Genomic DNA, 24,716 nt, shown 5'->3' on the forward strand with positions numbered 1-24,716 from the left:
AAACCAGATCAGGGTTACAAAGATGCATGACTTTGTCCTCAGAGAGGGTGAGACGTATGTTTATCAAAGAATGTAGTGAGATTGGTTTGAAAAGACACACAGACAAGTTAGAGATTAAGAGAACATAATTAGTCAAATAGATCTGCATTCCAATTGACACTTTGTGATTTAAATATATATAGATAGATTTTATGTATATATTTAATACATATATGCAAACACACACATAGATAGTTATGTATATATTTATATATATATATATATCTCAATAATTTTTTTGAGTCAGAATCTCACTCTGTTTCCCAGGCTGAAGTGCAATGACATGATCATGGATCACTGCAGCCTCAAACTCCTGGGCTCAAGCAATCCTCCTGCCTCAGCCTCCCAAGAAGCTGGGATTATAGGCATGCACAACCGTACCCAGTCTAATATTTTTAGTATAAATACAGTCTGGAGATATTTATTAATTAAAATTATGTCTTATTGTTTACAAATAGGTCAGCTAACAATAAAAACATAATTGACTTTAAAATCCTCAATGAGACTGAGACTTCCCCTCTTTAGAATTCTGATACCTTCTCTAGGCAGGGAGACTGGTTACGGAATACAGGGTCACAGGTGCAGGATTCAGAACCCAAAAGAATCCACAAAGCAAAAGACTCTACTCTCCTTTGGAAATTCCATTCCCCAGGCCCCACTGTCTTGTATTTCTCCTTTGCAAATCCCATCTCCAAGGCAAGCCCCCATTTTGTCATGGGGAGAATCTGTTCTTGAAATCATGAATTGTCTTAGCCATCATCGGGGCGATTTTCTTTCACATACTGCTGATTGCCTTCACTAAGTGGGTACTGCTGATGCTCAGGAAGGCACAGACCAGTCTCTGAGGCATGGGGATAAAGCTACTGCTGTTTTTGACGCTGTTGGAGGAAGTGTGACTGCTTACTGTGTGATGTGGGTTATCACTTGCAAGTGGTAACATACACTGTCTTTTTCCAGCCTGATACTTGATTATATATCACAAAAATCTCCTTTTGCTGATCAGCTGCTCCTCCTGTCCCAAACCTCTCTTGCCCCCTTCAAACATGGTAAGGTGGTTTGGCCACAGAGTTGACAGAGTCAATTTTTGCTTGTCAGCCCTTGGGCTAACTGGCATGTGGAGGTGAATATCTATTCATATCAGCATTCACAGCTTCTGCTCTCAGGCATCCTGAAACACAAGTGCATCTCCTGATAACTCATGCTTTTCCAGAATTTCATGGAAGTTTAAAGTTTTGATGACAGTGAATTTTTATTAATTGATCTGTTTCTTCAACTGGTACATGATTGTATTTCTGTAGGTGATATAACTCATAGGCATACATCTCTTCAAAATGAGTTTTAGAACAAAATAGGAGATTCATTCCACTTCAGTGACTGAATTGATGCTTTTTATTGCGATGCAAGGCTGATACATGGTCATCATTCTGGAGGACTGGGATATTTAGAACCGGAACATGCCTGAAGGTTAGAATTAATTCTGTGTACAATAGATCCAGCTTCTTCTTTTTTCCAGGGTGAAGAGAATGCTTTTCACTTTGGTTGGAAGGAGGACATGAGTCAAGGAGGTGGATGGAGGTGAATGGCATCAGCCTGTGTCCTCAGAAATGGAACGTCTGACAATACTGGTATGTGGACCCTTTTCAGCTTGGCTGGATGAGCTTCAAACTGCTGCAGCTTCTCTGTCTTGTATTTGTTTACCTTAGGTAATTTCTGAACTGATCCAAATTTTACTAGTGGTTTTAGAATCATTCTTTCATCTCTATTTTCTAAGTTTAGTGTCTGAATTTTTCATGGTCTTTTTACTTTTCTTCTAAGACTAGTCATGGCTGAGATACACATGGTGGGCTGCTCAAATTCATCATCTGTATCTGCTTCCTCAAATTCACGTAGGAGTCTCACTGGCTATCTATCTAAGTTAGAAGTTCTTAGTTTCCCTTATTGAGTTTTTATGTTATTAGAAATCTTTTTTTTTTTTTTTTTTCTTTTTTTAACCTTAGGAAACAGGCATCCTGTCCCCTTTCCAACATCTATGCTGTGTAGACTTGGCTTTTGTCTGATTCAGTTTTCTCTGAATCTTTGGGTTTTGACTTTTTAAGGTGATTTTCTGAAGCAGTCACCAAGAGGGGTGAAACCGTCTTGATGCTGCTGTCCTCTCTTTCTTTCTCTTTCTAGACAAGGGACACTAGAGGGTCATTTCAATTTGTGTCACCTTCTGAGGGTGGTCTTTGGTTTTCATCTTTGGAGAGGGCCCATGTGATTTCTCACTGGTCAAAGCAGGACTTCTCATCAGTCTTGCACTCATGAAGTACTTTTTCTTATGGAAAAATTTTGCTTCTTGCTTTGACCCACAGCGCTTTCTTGACTGACCCTTGATCTGTCCTAAAGGGCATTAGTGTTGGTGTGGAACAATGGGTCCTCCTCCAGGAATCTCTAATAGTCCACAGACAGCGGTTGAGGACTGATAGACGATGGGGTCAGAACATGGCCATAATCAGAAGATTCCTGGTCTGAAGATAAGCTGATGAAGCTTGATGACACCACATTCTTTCATTTCTTTTCTCCTGACTTTGAGATGCTCTGTAGATCTCTTAATTTCTGAGAGTGTTCTGTGTTTTCTCTGTCTGTGGTCTCGGCTGTATGACTGGAGGCTTTTCAGTTTTCATTTCCTCCTCCTTCTGAAGAGCAATCCTGTGGCACTTTCTGGAATTGCTCTTCTTTAAGTCCAGTTCATCAGGTTCACTGTTTCATTGCACAAGAACTTCTTTCACTGCCACGCTGAATCTCTGGCAAAGCTCCTAAAATGCTTGTGATTTTTTTTTTTTTTTTTTGAAACTATTCACTATTATCTCAAATCCAGTCTCCTCAAGGATGTCTACTATAATAGACAAAGTAGAGTCTTCTTTCAATTTTTTCAATAGGTTCTTAGGGTTCAGGTTTGTGGCTATGGCACAGCTTCTCCACAACTTGGAGCACCAACTCCACCACCACCACCGTACTGGTGTGGCTGCCGCATGAGAATTGGGCTCCTGTCTCATCCTTGGGTAGTAGCTCTGCTCTCCATCTTTGCATCCTATGAGTGGCCTTTCTGGTGTGCAGTCCAAGACAGAGTGAAGTCCTATGTTGACAATGACCTTATAAATCCTAACCTCCACCACCCATGCCCCTACCTTTCTCTGGGATGAAGAGCCACACCCTAAGTAACACCTGTTGGTGGTCCACATAGGATTCCTAGAGTCAGCAGGAATGAATCAGTAGCAACCACTTTAGCTTGAGTGCTACACACCAACGGTCAACTATCTTAATTTAAACTGCAACACAATTTGAGGAAATAAGTTATGTTGTAACCATTATACTGATAAGAAAACTGAGGTTTAGAAAGCTCAAATTAACTTGCATGTAGTCACATAGAAAAACCACAGATAAAATTTAAATCTAGTTTAGGTCCAAAGTGAGCACATGCCTCCAATAGGTGTAGAAATTGAAACAGAGAGAGAAAACAATTAGTCTAAAGTCAAACAGCTTAGCCTCAGACAGTAAAAGTTCATGTGTCTAGTTTACTGCCAAAGAAATGTCTGCTACATAGGCATCAAATAAATTATTCTTCAATGAATTAATGAATGGTCATTTCCTCTGATGACCCGTCCATCAGCAGTAGGGCTTGAGTCAGACCAATCTAAGACACTATCTATCTTTTAGGACATTTACTTTCTTCCAAAAGGGCTAAATTAGGCTACTACTATTACTACTAATGATAAAAAAATAAATATTCTCAATTTTAAATTTCAGCATTGATTACATCTCATTTGATTAGATAAGACTAGATTACATCTTACACAAATCTGCAGCACTAGTGCTACACCTATTCTAACTTCTTGTCCAAAGCCAGAAAGCCCAGTGGTTTATCTTCCTTGATATTTTTCTTTTAAATAGAATATTTTAATACAGCAGTTTTAGGTTCATAACACACTTGAGAGGAAGACACTGGGATATTCCTTATGTCCTTTTATCACACACATGTACACACTGCCTCACTATAAACATCCCCCACTAGAGTGGTACAGTTGTGACAGTTGATGAACCTACATCAACATGTTATTACCCAAAGACCAGAGTTTGCATTAGGGTTCACTTTGGGGATTGTACATTCTATGAGTTTTAATACATGTATAATGAAATATATCTGTATCATAGTACAATTCAGAATAATTTCATTCTCTAAAAGTTCTCTGTACTTTGCTGATTCATCCTCTCCAAATAACACTATATTGCTTCCTAGTTACTGCAACTGTCCAATTTTCCTCTCCTGTCACTTGTATCACTGTTGTCATTTATTCCACTTTTATATATACATTATACACACATTTTGGACACACATTCCACTCTTTTACATACATACAACAAATATACATATATTCGTTTTTATAAAAGTGCTGAAAGAAAGGTGAAAGATTTTATTTACCTTCACTTATTTCTTCTCTAGTGCTCTTCTTTTCCTTATATGGGCCTTAGTTTCTAATCTACATCAATTTAGTTTTTTTTCTGAGAAGCTATTTTTTGTTTAACACTTCATGCAAGGCAGGTCTACAGTCAACAAATTCCCTCAATGTTTGTTTGTCTAAGAAAGTCCACTTTTAATGGATAATTTTGCAGGATACAGAATTCTAGGTAGTTGGGATTTCTGTCTCCACACTTTAAATATTTCACTTACCTCTCTTTTGCTTGCATGGTTTCTGAAAAAGAGATGAATATACTGCTAAAGTTTACTCTTCTCTAGGTAGGTGTTTTTGCCTGTGTCTTGTTTCAAGATTTGTTTTCTTATCTTTTATATTATCTTGTTGAAATATAATATGACCAGGTGTAGGCTTTTGTTTGTTTGTTTGTATTTTGCATTTATCCTGCTTGGTGTTCTCTGAGCTTCCTGAATGTGTGGATTGGTGTCTGACATTGATTTAGAGAAATGTTCCATCATTATTTCTTCAAAAATTTATTAAGTTCGTCTCTTTCCTCTTTTTCTTTTTCTTTCTTTTTTTTTTTTTTTTTTAATAGTACATGCGTGTTACATCTTTTATAGCTGTCCCACAGTTCTTGGATAGTCTGTTGTCATGTTTATTTTTCAATCTTTCTTCTTTACTTTTCATTTTTGAAAATTTTTACAGGCCTATCTTAAAGTTTAGAGATTATTTCTTTAGCCATGTCCCACAGGTGAGTTCACATTCAGAAGGCTCTGGAACACCAAATAGATCCAGGCAAAGGCTTGGCTCACAAATGGGACTGGATTATGTTTATAATAATGAGCAGGGTTAGTGCATCTAACTAATCTACTAATAGGCACATTCATTCTTCATTTCTGTCACAGTGCTGGAGGATGCTCCAGGATGCTGGAGGAGCTGAAGTTGGGTATTGTTCTTTCCCACAGGCCATTTAGGCTTTTTTTTTTAACATCCCAGTTGGGAAGGCATTAGTAAAATAGTTTCTCTTGAGGGAAAGCCTTATTAAGAAAAGAATGCTCTGGTGTATTTCAAACTGGACACTTTTTCCATATTCCTTCTGGAAACAAAAGGGAATTTTTCTCTGATTTCACTATGACAAACTAGCAGAACTCCAGGAAGCAAAAATTGTAAAATGTGGCCTCTCACACCCCCATCTGCAGAGTCATTAACTCACAGACTTGTCCACATCAGGCCTCCAGCAATTTGTCAATTACAGTTTAAATTTTCCTACTCCAGCACTACCTTGGTAATCAGATACTTCCTCACTATCTACCATCTTTGATCCATGTTTTCACAACTCCCATTTGTGTTTAATTTCACTGAGAGTCCTCACATAATATGCAAGTTATTTGCGTTAGGGAGTTTAGGTCAGTTTATCTCGCTCATGTCTGTGTGTTACCTCGACACTAAAGACACAAAGACACTAAAACACTGCTTAGATGACTAGGGAAGAAATCAAAGAACAGTTCCTCAGAGTTGACCCCATGTTAATCCTGAGCCTGAAGGGTGCATGGCCTGCTCAGTACAAAATCCAGAAAGACTAGGATATGTGTGCTTGGTGATAGTAGGGATGGGTGTTATGGAAAGGAGGGAGGAAACACTGAAGTAATTTATTAAAATTCTAGAAAGTGAGACTAGGTCCAAAATGTGGAGGAAGTTGGGTAAGCAAAGCAATGGGAAGCTGTCAAGGTTTCACTGCCTACTCACCACCCCATGTAAGCACCAGAACAGGATAAGAGTCCTTATTTTCCTATGATCAAACTAAGATTCTTGGAACTATATTGTATTGGCTCAAATGAGATATTGCATTTTGCTTTATCTCATTTTAATGGCAACAGCATTGCCCGCAAGAGCTGCCCATTTGTATAAGTGATATTTTCAGCTCTGGTCAGTATATTGGGTTGCATTTATACATGTGAGAGCCTAACTTTTCCAGTGTCCTGGTCTTCCCACAGGTAAGCTCACATTCAGAAGGTCTGTAACACCAAATAGATCCAGGCAAAGGCTTGGCTCACAAATAGGATTGGATTATGTTTGTAATAATTAGTAGGGTTAGTGCATCATGTATAGCTAATAGAAAAATTTGGAGTAAAATCTTGGAATAAATGGTATGTACAGTAAGAGAATTACATCCAGAAATCCAGAAATTAAATCTCAGCACCACTATTTACCAGTTTTAAGCAACAACAAAAACAAAAACAAGCACACACAAAAAAAATCATGAAAGTGATATTCTCCTTGACTCTACTGAAGTGAATTAAACAATAATATTTACCTTCACTTCCCACAGCCTTTAATCAATAAGTAAGATATATATCAGGAACCAGACTTTTTTACAATTTCAGATCTGAAAATAAATAAAAATAACATTTGCTTTTCAACTGGCTGCAGACTTTGAGTGAAAAAGCCTTTCCAATAATTTAGCTTCCCAACATATTTCTTCATCATAACCAAAACTCCCTCAAGGGCAGGTGCCCTATCCTGCCATCTCTGTGTGTGGCACAGTTCAGAGCACCAATGAAGGGCTCAGCAAATATTTTCAGTCTAAAATAAATTGAACTGAAGATGCAGAGACAGGGATGGTGAAATCTTGATAATTTATTTAATGAAAGCAAATGGAGTTATCTATTTCTAATGTGTGGGCCAATCATGCCAGAGAGAAGGAAAAGAAAATGTTCTAGTAAGGTTAATCTAACAAGCCAAAGCATATTTGTTTATTAGGAATCTTTGGTGTCATTCCTCCAACAAGCTCCAGATGCTGTGCATGAAATTTTTAAAGCATGAAATATTCACAAATAGCACTGAAATGGTTGGGTGAAAATGTTGGGAAAAAAATTAATGATGCTTGAGAAAAGTTAGGAAGAGCAGGACACAGCAACTTTTTAAAATTGACTTTACCCCAAGAACTCTAAGGCACATGGAAAATTTTATGAACATGTCTATAACTCAGTAAATCACTAAAAGTTAACAGCTACTTTATATAACTACCTCCATAAAGGGAAAGAGCATTGCCCAAACTCCCAGTGGCCTCTGCACACCACTTCAGGGTCGCAACCCTCTTCATGCAGGGAGATAAGCTAATTATGCCAGGTATAGACAAAACTTTTCTGCTTTGTTTGATAGGCTTACCATCTTATGAATCATCCACAAATAAAACTATTTAGCTTTGCATGTTCTTTATTGTTATATAAATTGAATCATACTGAGTATATTTATATTTTTAATTGATATAGTAATATTTGAAAATATCATTATAGATGTATGCTGTATTCTACCTTTAAAAAATAGTAAATACATTTATTAGCTCTGTTCAATGACAAGGCCTGAAAATAATGACCAAGCCATTAACAACAAGCACCCCTTGAGACAGATAAAATAATATTCTACCCAAAGGAACCAAAAGGCTTCTTGAAAAAATAAATGGCCAATCTCTAGTCTAGAGTAAGAAATACACTAGGTAAGTTTGAAATGACTTGTTACATCTGAAAATGTGGATACTATCAAGCACTATGGAAAGGAAAAACATATGCAGGTCTTAGAGATAAGAAGGAGCTTGTTACTATAAGTGAATTCAGCAATCAATAAATGATGCATGAGTATCCCGGCCCGCGGGATCGTCGAAGCAGGCCCTGGAGGAGGGAGTGGGAATTTGGGGAACAAGAGACACGAGAAATGGAGACAAGACAGTGCTCTGATCAAGTCTCGTTTAATGGCAGTAATGCAGTGCCTTATATACACTTGGAGAGGAAGGGGTTGGGCCAAGGCGGAAATGATCTCATTTCAGAGGGCGCGGCCAGGCAGGTTTCGGTTTCAACAGTCGGTCGTCATGTTGCGCCTGCGCTAGGAAGTAACCATTTTGCTACGAAGTAACAATTTTCGCGCGCGCGGGAAAGATGGGTGAAGAAGAAGCAGGAAGAGCGCCATCTTGTGTGAGGTATTTAATACAGGGAAAAAGACAAATCTGGGAAGGAGGTGAGAGGTGGAAATGAATAGAGCTCAGGCATCTAATCGTCAATAATTACTCGCTATGGCCGGGGCGCGCAGCTCCGGACAGGTCCCCCTTTTTATTGTTTTATGACAAGAGAATGACCCCCCGGGAACTGCGCCTGTCTTAGGTTGGGTCAACTCATCCCCACCTTCTAGGCCCGTCATGGGATAAGGCAGCAGCAAAGGCGGCCCTCCTGTCTTAGGCTCCGGTGGAGATAGTGTCCTCTTACCCGTCATTGACTGTCCAGTTCAGCACACAGGGGAGGTGGTCTTATTGAGGTAAATAAGACTCACCATTTTCAGTCATCTCAAGGCGATGATAATGGACCTGTATAGGTTTGGCCTGGAAGGCCTCGATTTGTTGTCTGACGAATGCCATAAGCTTATTAAGGATTATAGGCCCGAGAGTGAGGAAGAGTAGAAGAGTAAGTAAAGGACCAAGAAATGGCAGGAGATAGGGGAGAAGTCCATCGAGTCCCGTCCACAATGGATTGGCGGCTAGGCCCTTTCTGCGCTTTTCTAGTTCTTCTTGTAAAGTCTTTATCTTATCTCTGACAATTCCGGATTTGTTGGCGTAAAAACAGCACTTTTCCTGTAAAGCCAAACAGATCCCTCCCTGTTCTGCTGTTAATAAATCTAGACCTCTTCTATTTTGGAGAACTACTTCAGCTAATGAGTCTACTTGGTCTTGTAAATCTTGTATAGTACTGGATAAGGTCTGTACATCTGAAATTAATTGGTTGGATAATTTAGTATATTGGGTTAGTGAGACCCCTAGGCCTGTGGCTCCTGTTGTAAAAGCAGTGGTGATTCCTAGTCCAGCCAATAAGGGAATAAATTGTATGGCTCGTTTCGGTCTATAAATAAAATGTTCAATAGCGGGGATGGGGATAGGTTCATCTCCAGGAATGATATCAATGTCGGGGAGAAGAGTGGCCAGAACACAAAGCCCTGTCCAATTTGTAGGCAGATAAGTATATGCCATGTTGTTTCCACAGACGAAGACCGAGCCATTTACAGCACACAAAGGGTCGGTGGCATGGATTATGGAGGTACAGTTGTCAAACACAACATAGCCTAGATCAATTTCTTTAGTGCTATTATATGATGGTGAAAAGAGGCAAAAGGAATTAGAAAACGTCATCGGTTGAACTAAGAGGGGAGAGATAATAGGACAGGAATTATTTACCAAGGATTCATTTGAGTAATTGACATAGGACAACAAAAAGTTAGGTATAGCTAGAGGAATAGGGGGGCCCATTTTAAGACAAAGCCAACAATCGTGGGCTAGGCTTGTATTGGACATTTGAAGTAAATTGTAAGTAGCATTGAGGATATCAAAAGTTTGAGCATCGAGCCTAAAATTATTTCTAATCTCAGGCAGGGCTAAGGGGTGATATTGAAGTTCAGGATATAGAGCTTTATGAATCTTTTCTAATTTTTTTTGGACGGTTTTAATTCTTGCAATATCTAATGGGCCTCCTCCATCAGAAATATGAATGGGAGCAGTAGTGCTCCAACAAACAGGCTTTCCTTTTTGGCCGTTACAAGAAGATTGTACAAGTTTATTAGTGGTTCCTAATACTTGTACGTCATTGGTACTTCCAGTTTGTGTTTTTAGTAACGTGGCCGTATAGTATGTTTTATTGCCTGATTTGCATTGTTGATAGGAAGTATAACAGGAACTATGTACAGAAGATTGGAAAGAGCTACAAGGGCATTCTAGGAGCGGCCCATTAGGCGAGGTGTCTCTTGGGGTAGACTTACATTTCCACGACTGGTCTGGCATTAAGTCCGCTGTCTTGCCCGAGCAAGTCACCTGGGTGATTCTATCTGACGGAGGTTCAGATATTTGTCCCCCTCTGCAGTCACAAGGCTGGCCGTATTGTTTTCGTAGTAATCCTCTTGCTTTACGAGGGTCACCAAAACCTGCATAGACTGTCACTATGTTATATAGAGCGATTATTCTCCAAAGGAATCTCATGTTAGGCTTCATTTCCTGAAAAACAAAAAGGAAGAAACTTCTCAGGGAGATTTATCTTCCCTGGACTGACAATGGTTATGATTTATTTGTCTTACCAATCTTTCAGGCAGCCATCTGGCTGCATCATTCTTTTGTGAGAAGATGCATACTGAGCCTCTTCCCCAAATTAAAACTGGATCGGGGCCATGCCATGAATTATCAAGTGGATCTTTCCATTTTACCATTGCAAACTGTTTTTGAGATTCAGGATGCCAGAAACGGTCGGCAGCAGATTTTCCATGACTGTCCAAATTTAAAAAATTAAGGATAAACAGGGCATGATTGAGTATGTTTCTGGGGGTACCCTTCACGGGGTACCAGCTCCCCCCTTTTAATTTTGTGATAGCAGTTTTTAATGACAGATGGGCTCTTTCTACTATACCTTGTCCTTGGGGATTGTAGGGAATGCCTGTGGTATGTTTAATTTGTAGGGTATTGCAGAATTGTAAAAAGGTTTTGGCTATATAACCAGGGCCATTATCTGTTTTAATTTGTTTGGGTATTCCTAAAATAGAAAAGCAGTGTAATAAATGAGCTACGACATGTTTGGTGGCCTCTCCTGTTTGGAGAGTTGCACTAATGAATCCACTATAGGTGTCTATGCATACATGGATATATTTTAGTTGACCAAATTCTAAGTGGTGAGTAACGTCCATTTGCCAAATTTCGTTGGGGATGAGTCCTCGGGGGTTAATTCCTAAATGAGGAACAGGTAAATACGTTATGCAGTTGGCGCATTGTTTAACTATTTGTCGAGCTTGTTCTCTAGTAAGTTTAAACATGAGTCTTAAGGTTTGGGCGTTTAAATGATGTAAGGCATGTGCTTTTTGTGCTTGTTGTAAATTGTCTGTAGTGACTGTGGCTATGGTTTTTGTTGCCATGTCGGCTGTTGCATTACCTTGTGTTAAAGGTCCCGGTAATCCTGAATGTGCTCTGATATGCCCAAGAAAAAAGGGAGTAGTCCTTTTTTGAATAAGTTGTTGACATTGTAAAAATAAGTTAGCTGTGTCTGAAATATGTTTAATTTGAGGCACGGTCTCTAAGAGGGGTATTGAATGAGCCAGGTAGGCGCTGTCTGTGTAAATGTTAAGTGGCTGACAAGGAAAAGCTGATAATGCTGCAATTATAGCTTGCAATTCGACTAGCTGAGCTGATGTATAAGTGGTCTGGAATTTAACGACTACATTATTGTAGGTGTAAGCGGCAAGTCCTGTGGAAGATCCATCAGTGAAAATTAGTAATGCGTCATTGAGGGGTTCTTTACTGGTAATATGGGGAAACACAAATGCATGAAGTTTGCAAAATTGAATGAGTTTGTTAGGTGGGTAATGGTTGTCAATGGTGCCAGTGTAAGAAGCGCAAGCAATTGGCCAGGCTTCCGTATTTTGTAACAGCCAATGGATGTGTGATTGAGTGTAGGGCTGTATAATGGCAGAGGGTTCTATTCCAAAGTACTTTCTACTGTTTTCTCTTCCCAAGATAATTAGATCAGCTATGGCATCATAATAAGGCAACAAAACCTTTTTAGGGGAGGAGGGCAGGTGTACCCACATAATGGGATTGCTCTGCCAGAATAAGCCAGTAGGGGTTATTGTTGTGTTAAAAATAATGAATATTAATGGCTGAGAATAATCAATACTGGTAACAAATTGTGTTGCAATGGCATATTCCACCTGTTGGAGTGCTATTAATGCTTCTTTGGTAATGGACCTGGGGGATTTTGGATTAGAGTCTCCTTTTAATATATCGAAAAGAGGTTTTAACTCTCCTGTAGTGAGTTTTAAGTATGGCCGAAGCCAATTTATGTCTCCCAGTAATTTTTGGAAATCATTTAAAGTTTTTAAATGATCACGACGTATAACAGCCTTTTGATTAATGATTTTAGGTCCATTAATTTGAAAACCAAGATAGGTGTATGGATCTTGTAATTGTACCTTTTCTGGGGCTATTTGTAGTCCGACTGCTGTTAACTCTTGTTTGAGTTGGGCAAAGCACTGTAAGACTTGTTCGCCAATTTCCCCTGCTATTAAAATATCATCCATATAATGTATAATATACATTTGTGTCCATGTTTTTCTGACTGGCTCTATAGCAGCAGCTACATATTTTTGACACAAGGTAGGACTATTGGCCATACCCTGAGGTAAGACTTTCCATTGATAGCGCTTCATTGGTTGTTTAAAATTTGTAGATGGAAGACTAAAGGCAAATCTTTTTTGGTCAGCAGGGTGAAGGGGAATTGTAAAAAAGCAATCTTTAAGGTCAATAATGATTTTAAAATATTTTTGAGGAATCGCAACTGGTGAAGGCAATCCTGGTTGTAAGGCACCCATAAGGATCATAGTGATATTTACCGCCCTTAAATCTTGTAAGAGTCTCCATTTGCCAGACTTCTTTTTAATAACAAAAATAGGTGTATTCCAAGGAGAATTACTTTCCACAATATGTCCTGCTATCAGTTGTTCCTGCACTAACTGTCGGGCAGCACTTAGTTTATCATTGAGTAAAGGCCACTGATCAACCCAAACGGGCTCATCTGACTTCTAAGTAATGGGGTCAGCGCACCTTTGGGGTGCAGGTATGTCAGTGGCCTGAGCTAAAAATTTCCAAACCCCTTTTTATCAAGTTGTCCTGAAACCAGTATAGGCTGTGGAATACCGTTTTCTCCTTTTCCAAGACCTTTACCAGGGGTGTATCCTTGAGTTAACATTTGTGCAGTAACTATATCATTTGGACTACACATTATAATTTTCATTTGAGAGAGCAGATCTCGCCCCCAAAGGTTAACAGGTAGGTAAGGGATGACAAATGGCTTAATAAGGCCTGAATTGTTTTCTTTATCTGTCCATGTTAGGTACTTAGAACTTTGTTTAGGATTACTGCTTTGTCCAATTCCTCTCAAGTGAGTTAAAGTCTCTGTAGTAGACCAATGAGAAGGCCAATCTTCCTGTTTAATGATAGTTACATCAGCCCCTGTGTCTATTAGTCCAGTGAATGCCTTCCCGTCTAACCATAAGGTTAGAGAGGGTTTTTGATTTGTAATTGGTTGCACCCAATATATGTCTGATGATCCGAAACCTTTTATATTTCTATTAGAGTGTTGGATATTATTATGTGTTTTGACCAAAGGTAGCAGGATTAACTGAGCTATTCTAACTCCTTGAGGGACAGTAATAATACTATCAATAGCTCTGGCCATAATTTTAATTTCTCCTTCATAATCATTATCGATAACTCCAGGGAGGACTTGTAAGCCTCTCATGGTGACACTACTTCTTCCCAAAAGCAGCCCAAAAGTATTAGGTGGTAAAGGTCCATATATTCCGGTATTTAAGGTTTGTGGTCCCATTTCAGGTGTTAGTACTGTGTGGGAGGTGGAACTGAGGTCCAGCCCTGCACTTCCTGGGGTTGCTCTACTAAGTTTTGAAATGGATTGCTGTTGCTGGCTGGAACAAAGCTGACTGCCCCATATGCTTGTTTCGGGGCCTGAGGCTGGCCCCTCATCCTGTTTCCCTGCCTAGGGGATAAAGGATTTCCTTGACTGTCAGTTTTAGATTTACATTCGTTTGCCCAGTGCCTTCCTCTTTTACACCTTGGGCAAAGGCCTGGAATTTTTGCTTCTGGATTTTTATTTTGGTTTTCATGGCAATCTTTTGCAAAGTGTCCCCTTTTACCGCATCTAAAACATCCCCCTTTATCTCTACCTTTGTTAATGAGGAAGTCTCTTACTGTTTGGCCGCTAAAAGCAGCGGCCATTGCTAGGCCTTGTTGATATGAGGGCCCAATATCTGAACAAAGGCGAATGTATCCTGTTAAATCTGTTTTCTTTCGATAAGGTCTGATTGCCACTTGGCAGGCGGGGTTAGCATTTTCATAAGCTAACTGTTTAACATAATCTACACCCGTTTCTGCATTTCCAAAGATTCTACCTGCCGTGGTCATAAGTCTATGCACAAAGTCTGAAAATGGCTCATCAGGTCCTTGTTTAACTGCTGTGAGCGAGGCCCCTGGATCTCCTTTAACGGGAAGTTTTCTCCAGGCTTTTGTAGCGGCAGCCTGGATTTGCGAGAACAATCCAGGATCATATTGCATTTGGGCCTGAGTGTCTGCATAATTACCCGAACCAGTTAACATATCAAAATCCCAACCGTTTCCTGCCTGTTGATTTCTTTTAGCCGTGTCTCTACAATTTTCAAAGAACTCTGACTTCCAAATTAAATGGTCTCCCCCAGAAAGGACTGCCCTAACTAAGGTATTCCAGTCTGTAGGAGTGAGCCAATTCTCAGCTACAGATTCCACTATAGCAAGAGTATATGGAGCAGTAGCCCCATACTGAGAGGCAGCAGTCTTTAACTCTTTTATAATAGTAAAGTCAAATCCAGTATGATGCCTCCAAGCCTGTCCCCGTTCATCTATGGTTTCAGTGACCGGAAAAACGTCTTTGGGGGAGGAGTCTTCTCTATGTCGGCTAACAACTAACCCCCCTTTTTGAACATGTTGTCCAGGCCGCTGAGGTGGGCGCAAGGAACCCTCCATAGCGTCTGAGCTGGGTATTTTTTCATTTCCTGTCTTTAGCTTTTGGAGCCTAATTATCAATGATTGATGTAACTCTTCAAGTTTAATTTGTTCCTCTAGTTGAGCAATTTTTTGTTTTAATTCTTCTTTGGGATCTATTGCTGCCATAACAATGGGCGCAGAAGCCTCATTATGTGTCTTATTATATGGGGGCGGGTATGAAGTAAGGGGAGGCAAATCAGGGTTGTGATATTTAGCCGCCTCTTCCTCTAAATCATCCCAATTTATGTCTGATTGATTAGGCTTATTAATTTCCTCCTCTTTTTGAAGCATCTGTAAAATTGGGTATTTTTTTGGTTTGTTTTCGTGTGGCATTTCTTTATCTGTTACAGAAGGAGACTTGATTTCCTCATGATCACTTTCGAGGGAAATGAGATCCTCCTCCGTATCTTGCGGAGGCTTTGTAAGGTTAGAGCGGGAGCTAACCTTTAAAATATGCTCTGTCTGAGCGACCGCAGCCATGACTTGCGGATCGGCCTCCTTCTTATCTATTAAATCTCTAATGAGGTTCCAATAAGAGAAGGCGGTCACAGGAATTTTTTCTGGCCCAAAAGTATTATAATAGTCCTGAAGACAATCCCCTACTCTACGCCATCTTTTAATATCAATAGTTCCTTCCTGTGGGAACCAAGGGCAAGTGTCTTTTACAAAATCAAAAAATTTAAACAAATCATTACCTTTAACCTTTACTCCTCGTATCTTTAAAGCCTCTTTTAATTGTCCTACATAGATCTGATGTTGGCTTAATTCTTGTCCCATTTCGGACGCGTCACTTACCTTCGATTCTGACGCGGCAGGTTCCCGCGGTGATCGGAAGAGTTCACTTTCTTTTGTTTTCGTTAGCGGTCGACCGTCCTTTGGCGTCCTCTTCCTCACGGAGTCCCTCGTTTCCAGGTCCCTGTTCGGGCGCCACGTATCCCGGCCCGCGGGATCGTCGAAGCAGGCCCTGGAGGAGGGAGTGGGAATTTGGGGAACAAGAGACACGAGAAATGGAGACAAGACAGTGCTCTGATCAAGTCTCGTTTAATGGCAGTAATGCAGTGCCTTATATACACTTGGAGAGGAAGGGGTTGGGCCAAGGCGGAAATGATCTCATTTCAGAGGGCGCGGCCAGGCAGGTTTCGGTTTCAACGGTCGGTCGTCATGTTGCGCCTGCGCTAGGAAGTAACCATTTTGCTACGAAGTATCAATTTTCGCGCGCGCGGGAAAGATGGGTGAAGAAGAAGCAGGAAGAGCGCCATCTTGTGTGAGGTATTTAATACAGGGAAAAAGACAAATCTGGGAAGGAGGTGAGAGGTGGAAATGAATAGAGCTCAGGCATCTAATCATCAATAATTACTCGCTATGGCCGGGGCGCGCAGCTCCGGACACATGAGTAGATGAAAGAATCTATATAAAGTCGGACAGACAAGTGGTTGAATTCATATATACAATGTTAAATGGCATTCGAATCTGCCTTTGAGTCTATTTCTCCCATGCAGGTTTTAAGGTCCAGTTGAGTTTTTTCTATGCAATGTTTTGAGGGACAGCTATCAATTCCATTTATGTAATTAGAGCAACAGACACATGAAAAGTGAAAAATTAAAAAATAATAATAAATAAAATTACAGAAGAAAGCATGTTCTTAATATTTCCTAATGGCTATTTGGGAAATTTTGGTCATTGGTTATTGTTTTGCTTCATAAACAATTATAATTCTTTATGTCTGATAATGTAAGTTCTTGGTAAAAATTTTCAATGGCTCGGCATTACCCACCGAATATAATTCAAGCTCCTTGTATACTTCTAATTCTCTGGTTTCTTTCTCCCTTTCCTGCTTTATCTTTCTCCTTTCACTTCACTGGCAGCAATTTGATAGCACTTTGTTAGTTTCCTGGGTATGCTGTGCTATTTCTCTTTTGAATGGCTTTACTGGGAATAGTGTCCCTTGCACTTAAATGCTGCCCTTTGCCTCTGTTGGTTAACTCCTAAGACATCTTGAACAAGCAAGACTCACTTCTGCAGTAAACTTTGTCTGGTACTTTGGCTACTGATACTTGACACAAAAGATGGCATGTGTACTTCTAGGGCCTAGCAAAGGGCCAGAAGTAGGGTGAGTATGTAACCACTATTTATTTATTACATTTTGTAGTTAATGGTACATAGCTTTTCCCTGCCCCTTTTTTTCTTATTTTCAATCAAAACAGGAAAACTTTTATTACTTCGATCAGGTTTTGGTTGACTGTAAGAGAATTTTACTTAAACTATTTATATATCACATACAATTATTCATAGAGTTCACATATTTAAAATGTATTTAAAATCTAATTCAGATAGTTTTTTTATAATGATTGCATCTAGGAAGGCTAGTGTCTCTAATTAAGACAGAAAAGTCTTATTTACAAGAGCAGAACTGTAAGCAAGCACGTGGATTAGTATTAGGCTAATATTTGCCCACTATTTTTATACATGAGCGTAGGGTGAGTCTTTAACCAGAAAAGGCACGTTTATGTGCAACCATTTAGATAATCACCAGAAAATGTTGCATTAAATAGTTGTTTTGTGTAGCACAAGGTGAAGCAACTGGTTTGAAAATGCGTCTAGAGATGAAGTAAATTAAGCACATTTTTGTGCATCCTGTAGAAATAGCTTATAATGCTTTTTTTCCTTGCCTTTAATTTCACACCTTTTTAAGCCCAGTGGGAAATCTCAGTTGAACTAAGTTCCTTTTTCTTCTGGTAAAATTTATTATAATTGTTTTTATTGAAATTTGTTTTACCTCCTGAAGTGCTGAGATACTGGCCACATGTATCAATCAAAATTGTATTGCATTATCTTGTAACCTTTTAAAATAATTGATCAGGCAATATAAATAATAATGGACATTAATTATGTTGAGGAAAGTTTTACATCCTTTTCTACTTGATACGTTTTTCTTCCTCAAATGCTTTGAGATTGCAAAGAGCAATTCGATGATACCAATAATAAATTTGGGGAACTGAGTTGAGTAGATATAAAATGACAAACTTAACTGCATTCATATTAAAGCACTTTTCTGCTCATCAGAACAAGATGAGAAATTTAATAAGTAAACCAGTAAGTTATACCCAGATGTATTGTGTTCTACAACACAAATAGATATTTGATGATATTTTCACCAAAGTTTTATTCCAATCTCTAAGAAAAATGCTTTAGAAAAATTACTTGACTACATTCAAAAGACGTTCATTAAAATATTATACATTTTGAAAGATATAACCCATCTGTACCCTTTTTAATTTCTTTTACATATTTATTAATATACATTTTTATTTTCTTAAATGTTTTTCACAACATTTCCATTTATAGCACAGAAGAGGGTATAATCTGATTCATCCAGGAAAGTTTTAATTGTCTAGGTTTCCTCATTAATTCTTGGCTATCCAGAAAGTAAAATTAACCTTTATAATTAATTTTATACTTTATTTAACAATTTTAAAAGAAGATGGCAATTTATTTATGCATTGGAGAATTTTATGCTGAAATCAGATGTCTGGGAGTCTGACATATTTGAGTAACTGGTGGGACATTTTTTGTGCTTAAAATTTCGTGTTTATAATATTAAAACTTATAAAGCCAGGAACGGTGGCTCATGCCTGTAATTCCAGCACTTTGGGAGGCTGAGGTGGGTGGATCACCTGAGGTAGGAGTTTGAGACCAGCCTGGCCAACATGGTGAAACACTGTCTCTCCTAAAAATACAAAAAAATTTAGCCTGGCATGGTGGCAGGCGCTTGTAATCCCAGCTACTCGGGAGGCAGAGGCAGGAGAATTGCTTGAACCTCAGAGGTGGAGGTTGTAATGAGCCGAGGTGGCACAATTGCACTCCAGCCTGGGTGAAGAGTGAAACTCCGTCTCAAAAAAAAAAAAAAGTATTAATATATCTTAGAGTTGCATCATTATGAGGTTATTTGGACAATTCTATCCTTCATCAGCTTTTGAGTATGATTTCTGGTAATATTACAAAACACTGTCTCTAGGATCCCATTTTTCTTGACTGCTGGAAATCCAGTTTTCCACAACACCATGTATTTCTGGGTACATGCTGAAGATGGCCATAAATGAAATCTAAGTACTGCTTACACCTTGACCATCCATCTGGTTCTGGAGACTGATCTTTTTTTCTCTTGAGAGTCTTTGGAAGTCTTTAGCTTGCTTTGTATGATCACCTCTAGATATTCCTAAATCGCCCACAGGACATGTTTATTTTATATATTATTTTCAAGCTTGGATAGATATTTGGCTAATTCACCACAATATCAGCTGAGAACAAGTTGTACCATTTGATAAAGACTCAGTGAGAATGGAAAGGAAGTAAAACCCACACATAACTTATAAGTAGATTTGACATCTTTAGGATCAAAAGGCCCAGGCATGACATTAAATATGTGGTTAGTTATACAGCAACCTCCATTCAACTTTCAAGATTAAGGTTGTGGAGAGCCTACTGTAAGCCAGGCATTGTCATGGTTGCTGGAATTACATTAGTAAGCAAACAGATAACAATCCATTGTCTTACAAAGCCTACATTCTACTGGGGAAATAGAAAAAATATAATAGGATTAATATACTTTTTTAAATTGTCAGGTAGAACATCATCAGTACTATCAAAACTCTACTGGGTTCAGGTTGTTTTAGAGTTTTAGGCACAGTCTTATTTTAAATGAAATGCTCTGTGTTGGACTCAATGAGAAATTACATGTGAGTAAAGACAGGAAGCATTGAGAGAATTCATTGTGGAGATAAATTTGGACAAGAAGAGAGGAAACAGGCAACGCAAAGACTTTGAGGTAAGATCTTGCCTGGTCTTTTCTTCTAAATTGTGCTAAAATATACATAGCATGAAATTGGTCCTTTTAACAATTTTTAAGTCTACAGTTCAGTAACATGAAGTACATTCATGGTGTGCAAACATCATCACCATCTATTTTCAGAACACTCAGTGAGAACAATTTGCTTTCATTTTGTCAAACTGTACTTGTTAACAATAACTCACCTTTATCCCCTTCCTCCTGTGCTTGGCAGCCACAATTCAATTTTCCTCTCTACAAACTGGAGTATTAGGTACCTTATATAAGTAGAATCATACAGTGTATGTCTTTTAATGACTGCCTTATTTCATTATCATGATGTCTTCAAGGTTTATCCATGTTGTAACATGTGCCAGAATGTACTTCCTTTTTAATGTGGAGTATGTATTTACTACATTTTGTTTATCCATTCATCTGTCAATGGACACTTAGTTTGCTTCCAACTTTCACCTATTACTAGTAATGCTTCTGAGAAACAGTCATACAGACACACGTATGGGTTGCTGTTTTCAATTATTTTTACATATACTCAGAAGGTGACAGGCTGGATCATGTGGTAATTTTACTTTTAACTTTTTGATGAACCACAACAGTGTTTTTACAGCAGCTGCCCCATTTTACATTCTGACCAGCAGTACACAAAAGTTTAAATTTTGATACATCTTCATTAACATTTTCTGTTTTTTAAAAAATTCTTAAAGATTTTATTTTTTAGAGCAATTTTAGGCTCAGAAGAAAATTAAGAGGAAGGTACGATATTTCTCATATATCCCTAGTCACACACAGGTATCGCCTCCTTCATTATCAATATCTCTTGCCAGAGTGGTACATTTGTTGCAACTGATTAACCCATATTGGCATATCAAAATCACCCAAAATCCATAGTTTATACATTAGATTTCACTCCTGGTGTGGGATAGGACTGTTTGTAATCAACAGCTTAAAAAAAAATCTGAGAATGTCAATTTCTCTTCATTTGGAAGGACATTTTTGCTAAATATGAAATTCTCTGCTGACAGCATTTTTGTTTGTTTGCCTGTTTTCTTTCAGTGGTTTAAATATATTATCCTTTTGCCTTGTGATCTGCAACATTTCTGTTGAGAAATCTGCTCATTATCTTATTGAGGGTCCCTTGTACATGAAGAGTTACTTCTTCACTTCTTTCAAGATTCTCTTTGTCTTTTGCTTTCAACTATGATTATAATGAGTCTTGTAGTGTGTCTCCTTGGTTTTATCCTAGAACTTGAGCTTTTTATATTTGTATATTTATTTATTTCCCTAAATTTGGGAAGTATTTGGCCATTACTACTTTCAGTAAGCTTTCCACCCCTTCTCTTACACTTCTTCTGGAATTTCCATAAAATGTATATTGGTCTTCTTGGTGGTATCCGTAAGTTTTTAGATTCTGTATATTTTTCTTTATTGTTTTTTCCTTTCACTTTTCAGGCTTGATAATTTCAAATGGCCTGTCTTTAAATTCCCTAATTATTTAATCTACTGGTTTAAATCTGCTGTTGAACCCATGTGGTTAAAAATGTCAATTCTGTTATTACATTTTTCAGTTCAGGAATTTCTGCTTGGTACTTTAAAAATAATTTATATTGTTGATATGCTCATTTTGTTCCTATATATTTTTTCCTGATTTATTTTAGTTATTTATTTGTTTTTCTTTTGCTTTTTGAACATATTTAAGACAGCTGTTTTAAAGTCTTTTCTGGTAAGCCTAAAGTCGGTGTTTCTTCGACACATTTTCTGAAGATGTATTTATATATCTGTTCACTTAAGTGGATCATGTTTTTCCTATTTTTGTGTGTGCCTTGTAATTTTTTGTTAAATTGGGTGTCTTAGTCCATTTTGCACTCTTGTAATACCACAGACTAATTTGTAATTAACACAATTTTTTTGGCTTACAGTTCTGGAGGCTGGAAAGTTTAATATCAAGGTGTTGCCAACTTATGAGGACCTTCTTGCTGTGTCATCACAATGCAGAAAGCAAAAGGGCAAAGGGAGAGTCCATTCCTGAAGGCCCCTTTATTAAGGCATTGAATCCTTAATGAATACTCCATGAGGGAGTAGCCTTCATGACTCAGTGGCCTCTTGAAGGCTCTATCTCAATATTGTTTTATTGGCAATTAAATTTTAACACGAGTTTTGGAGGGGACAAATATTCAAACTATAGTATTAGGCATTTGAAGAGACTTTTACCTCTCTACCTGTTTGCAGACCGGCTCTTGAATGACGAGACATTTTCTAATCAACCAGCATGGAGTCTTAAGCTCTTTTCTTGCCTTTTCTGGGCATGTGTCTTTCCTGGACGTGTGTGTGTGTGTGTCTGTTTTCTGGTTTGTTTGTTTTTTTGTGTTTTGTTTTTTCCAATTCCCTCGTGTACACAGTTGCTTTTCAATATCTTAACTTACTTAACAGTCAATTCAAGATATTGAATAAGAGTTCAATATCCTAACTTCCTTAATAGTCTCACCCCTGCCCCCTGGTTCTTCTTACTGCTTTACTATTCTATTATATTTCTCTGCCTGAAGTATCTTGTTTCCAAGCATCTGCACGTCTGTAGTCCTTTTTCAGTTTTCACAACCTGGACCCATTGCTTCTACTGGCTTTTAGCCTTTTGAGACCTGTGTTAGGTGACACAGAAACAAATGCCTTAGTCAGCCTTTACACGAGGTGGAAATTGCAAATTTGATCTGCTCGGCTTTCTGTGGTTCACTGTTGGGGAGTGGGGCCAGCTTGTCAGTCCCCTACAACTGTGACACATTGTGCTAGGGAGGAGAGGAAACAAAGGTGAGTCAAATCACAGTGACATTTCTTAAATGTTTTTAAGCTGACTTTTTTTTGTTTTTTTTGAGTGGTGTTCTCTTGGATGCTGTAGGTACTTGACTAATTTTCAGTCAAATAATTAAAGTTGTTTTAGTCAGTTTCTAGTTATTTATTTAGTATCTCCATAGAAGAATAAGAGCCTAAAGACTGGATGTACAATGTGAGTAAAGGAAAGGAATCTGGATGGCTCCAAGTCTATTAGACTCAGCCACTGGAAGGATTAGTTGTCACTGATCCCAAGTAAGTTTTAAGGGCAAAAAACATTAGGAATTGTTTTAGATGAGTTATTCCCGTTTTGTGGGTGGTGAATGCCTTTTGAAAATAGCCATACTCTAGGAATTCAACTATCTTTAAATTTCTAAGAGAAAAGATTTTTCTCCATCTAATCTAAGTCTGGCTTCCCCATTTCTCACCTCACTTCCAAAATTAAGCATCATTTCAGTATATTTATGCTGGAAGTATTTTTTTTTCTTTCCCCAGGGAAAACCTCATCAACAAGTCATGTCCTCCCACACTGATTAAATATAACAATGACATCAAAATATTATAGTCTGACATCATTACTTCCATAAATAATATTGTGTGTAGGACATTAACATTCCCATCCAAGTTAAATTTTGGCAAACTCTTTAAAGCTACTTGTCATAATCCTCACATGTCTTTTATGGCCTTTTCCAGCCATTTTCATCTCAGCTTCTCATTTCCCAGGAGTAACTGCTCAAACAAGAACATGAAAATATCTCAAGATCCTACGATGGTGTGTTGATCACAGTGCACACTATGTATACCTACCAGACAAAAGAAAATCTCAAGCAAGTAGAATAACACTTAACTGTGATAGCTAAAAAATTTATAAAGTCATGCTTCCTATCAAAACTATCTGGACTCTTCCACAGCATGCATCCAGTGTTACTTCATGCGTCTTTCCCAAGAAAAATGAGATAAGTACTTGTTTGATATATTTTGTTGTTGTTGTTGCTGTTCCTGAAAGATTTATTTCAACCATGGCCCAATCTCAGATTAAGGAAAATTACTCAAAGTTTAGATTTAATTTATATTGCTTACTACATAGAAACCACTTAAAACTCTTGGGTACTGTCTTCTTACTCACTATAATCTACCAGAGCGTATTTACATTTAAATTCAGGGGTTAATTTCAGGTCATACTTTCAAAATAATAATTAGCAACATTATTTGGAAAGTTTATAACACACTTTTGGTAAATAAGAAGTACTTGCTTAATATAAAGGTAACTATTATAATTATATTTTTGTTTTTAAATAAGAGGTTTGTTTGCAGTTTCACCTTCTTTTAATTTGATGAAATAAGAATTGGAAGGTGTCCTTTCATCTTTAGTAGAAAGTGAGGATTTCCGTGTGCTCTTGGGGGAGGGTTTAACCGTAGAAACTATTTCCAGGTTATAGATTTTAAATAAAAGGAGTGTGTGGCCAAGGATCCTATAACAAGCTCTGGAAAATTAAGCAAACAACCAGCCCTGATTGATGAGTTTACATGAAGAAGACTATGACCAAGAAGGTCAGCAGTAGAGGGAACAGCTAGTGAATGGAGGGGCAGTCATCTCTCCATCAGCTAAACAACAGAATGCAGCTAGAAAAGGATGGCAAACCAGAAAGTCCATAAAAACTGATGAGATGGGACAGGGGAGGAAGGACATGTGTAAATGGTGCCAAGTTAGACAGGATAGAGAGAAATGCAGAGCTCAAGTCATGGCAGATTTCTGAACCAGAGTTTCCTTCATAATATGCGTCTGGGTGAGGGGAGTCTTATAAGCAAGGGGGAAACAGGGAGAACCATGCAGTTCCCAAGAAGATGGAAGGCCCAAACCCTGAGAACTTCCTAAGGCCTCAAACATACTCTTCAATTGGTTTGTGACTGACTTCCCTCAGGCCTCAACATTTCAATTCTTACTTTTTATAGAACT

At 38.3% G+C, this 24,716-nt stretch overlaps 1 protein-coding gene across 1 annotated transcript; it reads right to left on the minus strand.

The window, feature by feature from the left end:
- Nucleotides 1-2,066: 2,066 nt before the first annotated feature.
- On the minus strand, nucleotides 2,067-19,175 carry LOC140712639 (uncharacterized). The gene is made up of 4 exons (XM_073020243.1): nucleotides 19,096-19,175; nucleotides 15,892-16,132; nucleotides 9,289-10,515; nucleotides 2,067-2,207 (listed from the first exon to the last, which is right to left on the minus strand). Exons 1-4 carry the CDS (start codon nucleotides 19,173-19,175, stop codon nucleotides 2,067-2,069), a joined length of 1,689 nt encoding a protein of 562 aa, XP_072876344.1.
- Nucleotides 19,176-24,716: the final 5,541 nt, after the last annotated feature.

Source organism: Chlorocebus sabaeus, chromosome 10 (genome assembly GCF_047675955.1).
Source record: "Chlorocebus sabaeus isolate Y175 chromosome 10, mChlSab1.0.hap1, whole genome shotgun sequence".
Classification (NCBI taxonomy): domain Eukaryota; kingdom Metazoa; phylum Chordata; class Mammalia; order Primates; family Cercopithecidae; genus Chlorocebus; species Chlorocebus sabaeus.

Excerpts from the sequence above, each read along its gene's own strand:
- LOC140712639 (XM_073020243.1), bottom strand. The coding sequence starts at position 19,175 with ATGTACCCAGAAATACATGGTGTTGTGGAAAACTGGATTTCCAGCAGT. Across the intron at positions 16,133-19,095 it reads GATCCTAGAGACAGTGTTTT|ACTTGATCAGAGCACTGTCT; the intron begins GTAATATTACCA and ends CCATTAAACGAG. Across the intron at positions 10,516-15,891 it reads CTGCCGCGTCAGAATCGAAG|GAAATGAAGCCTAACATGAG; the intron begins GTAAGTGACGCG and ends TTTGTTTTTCAG.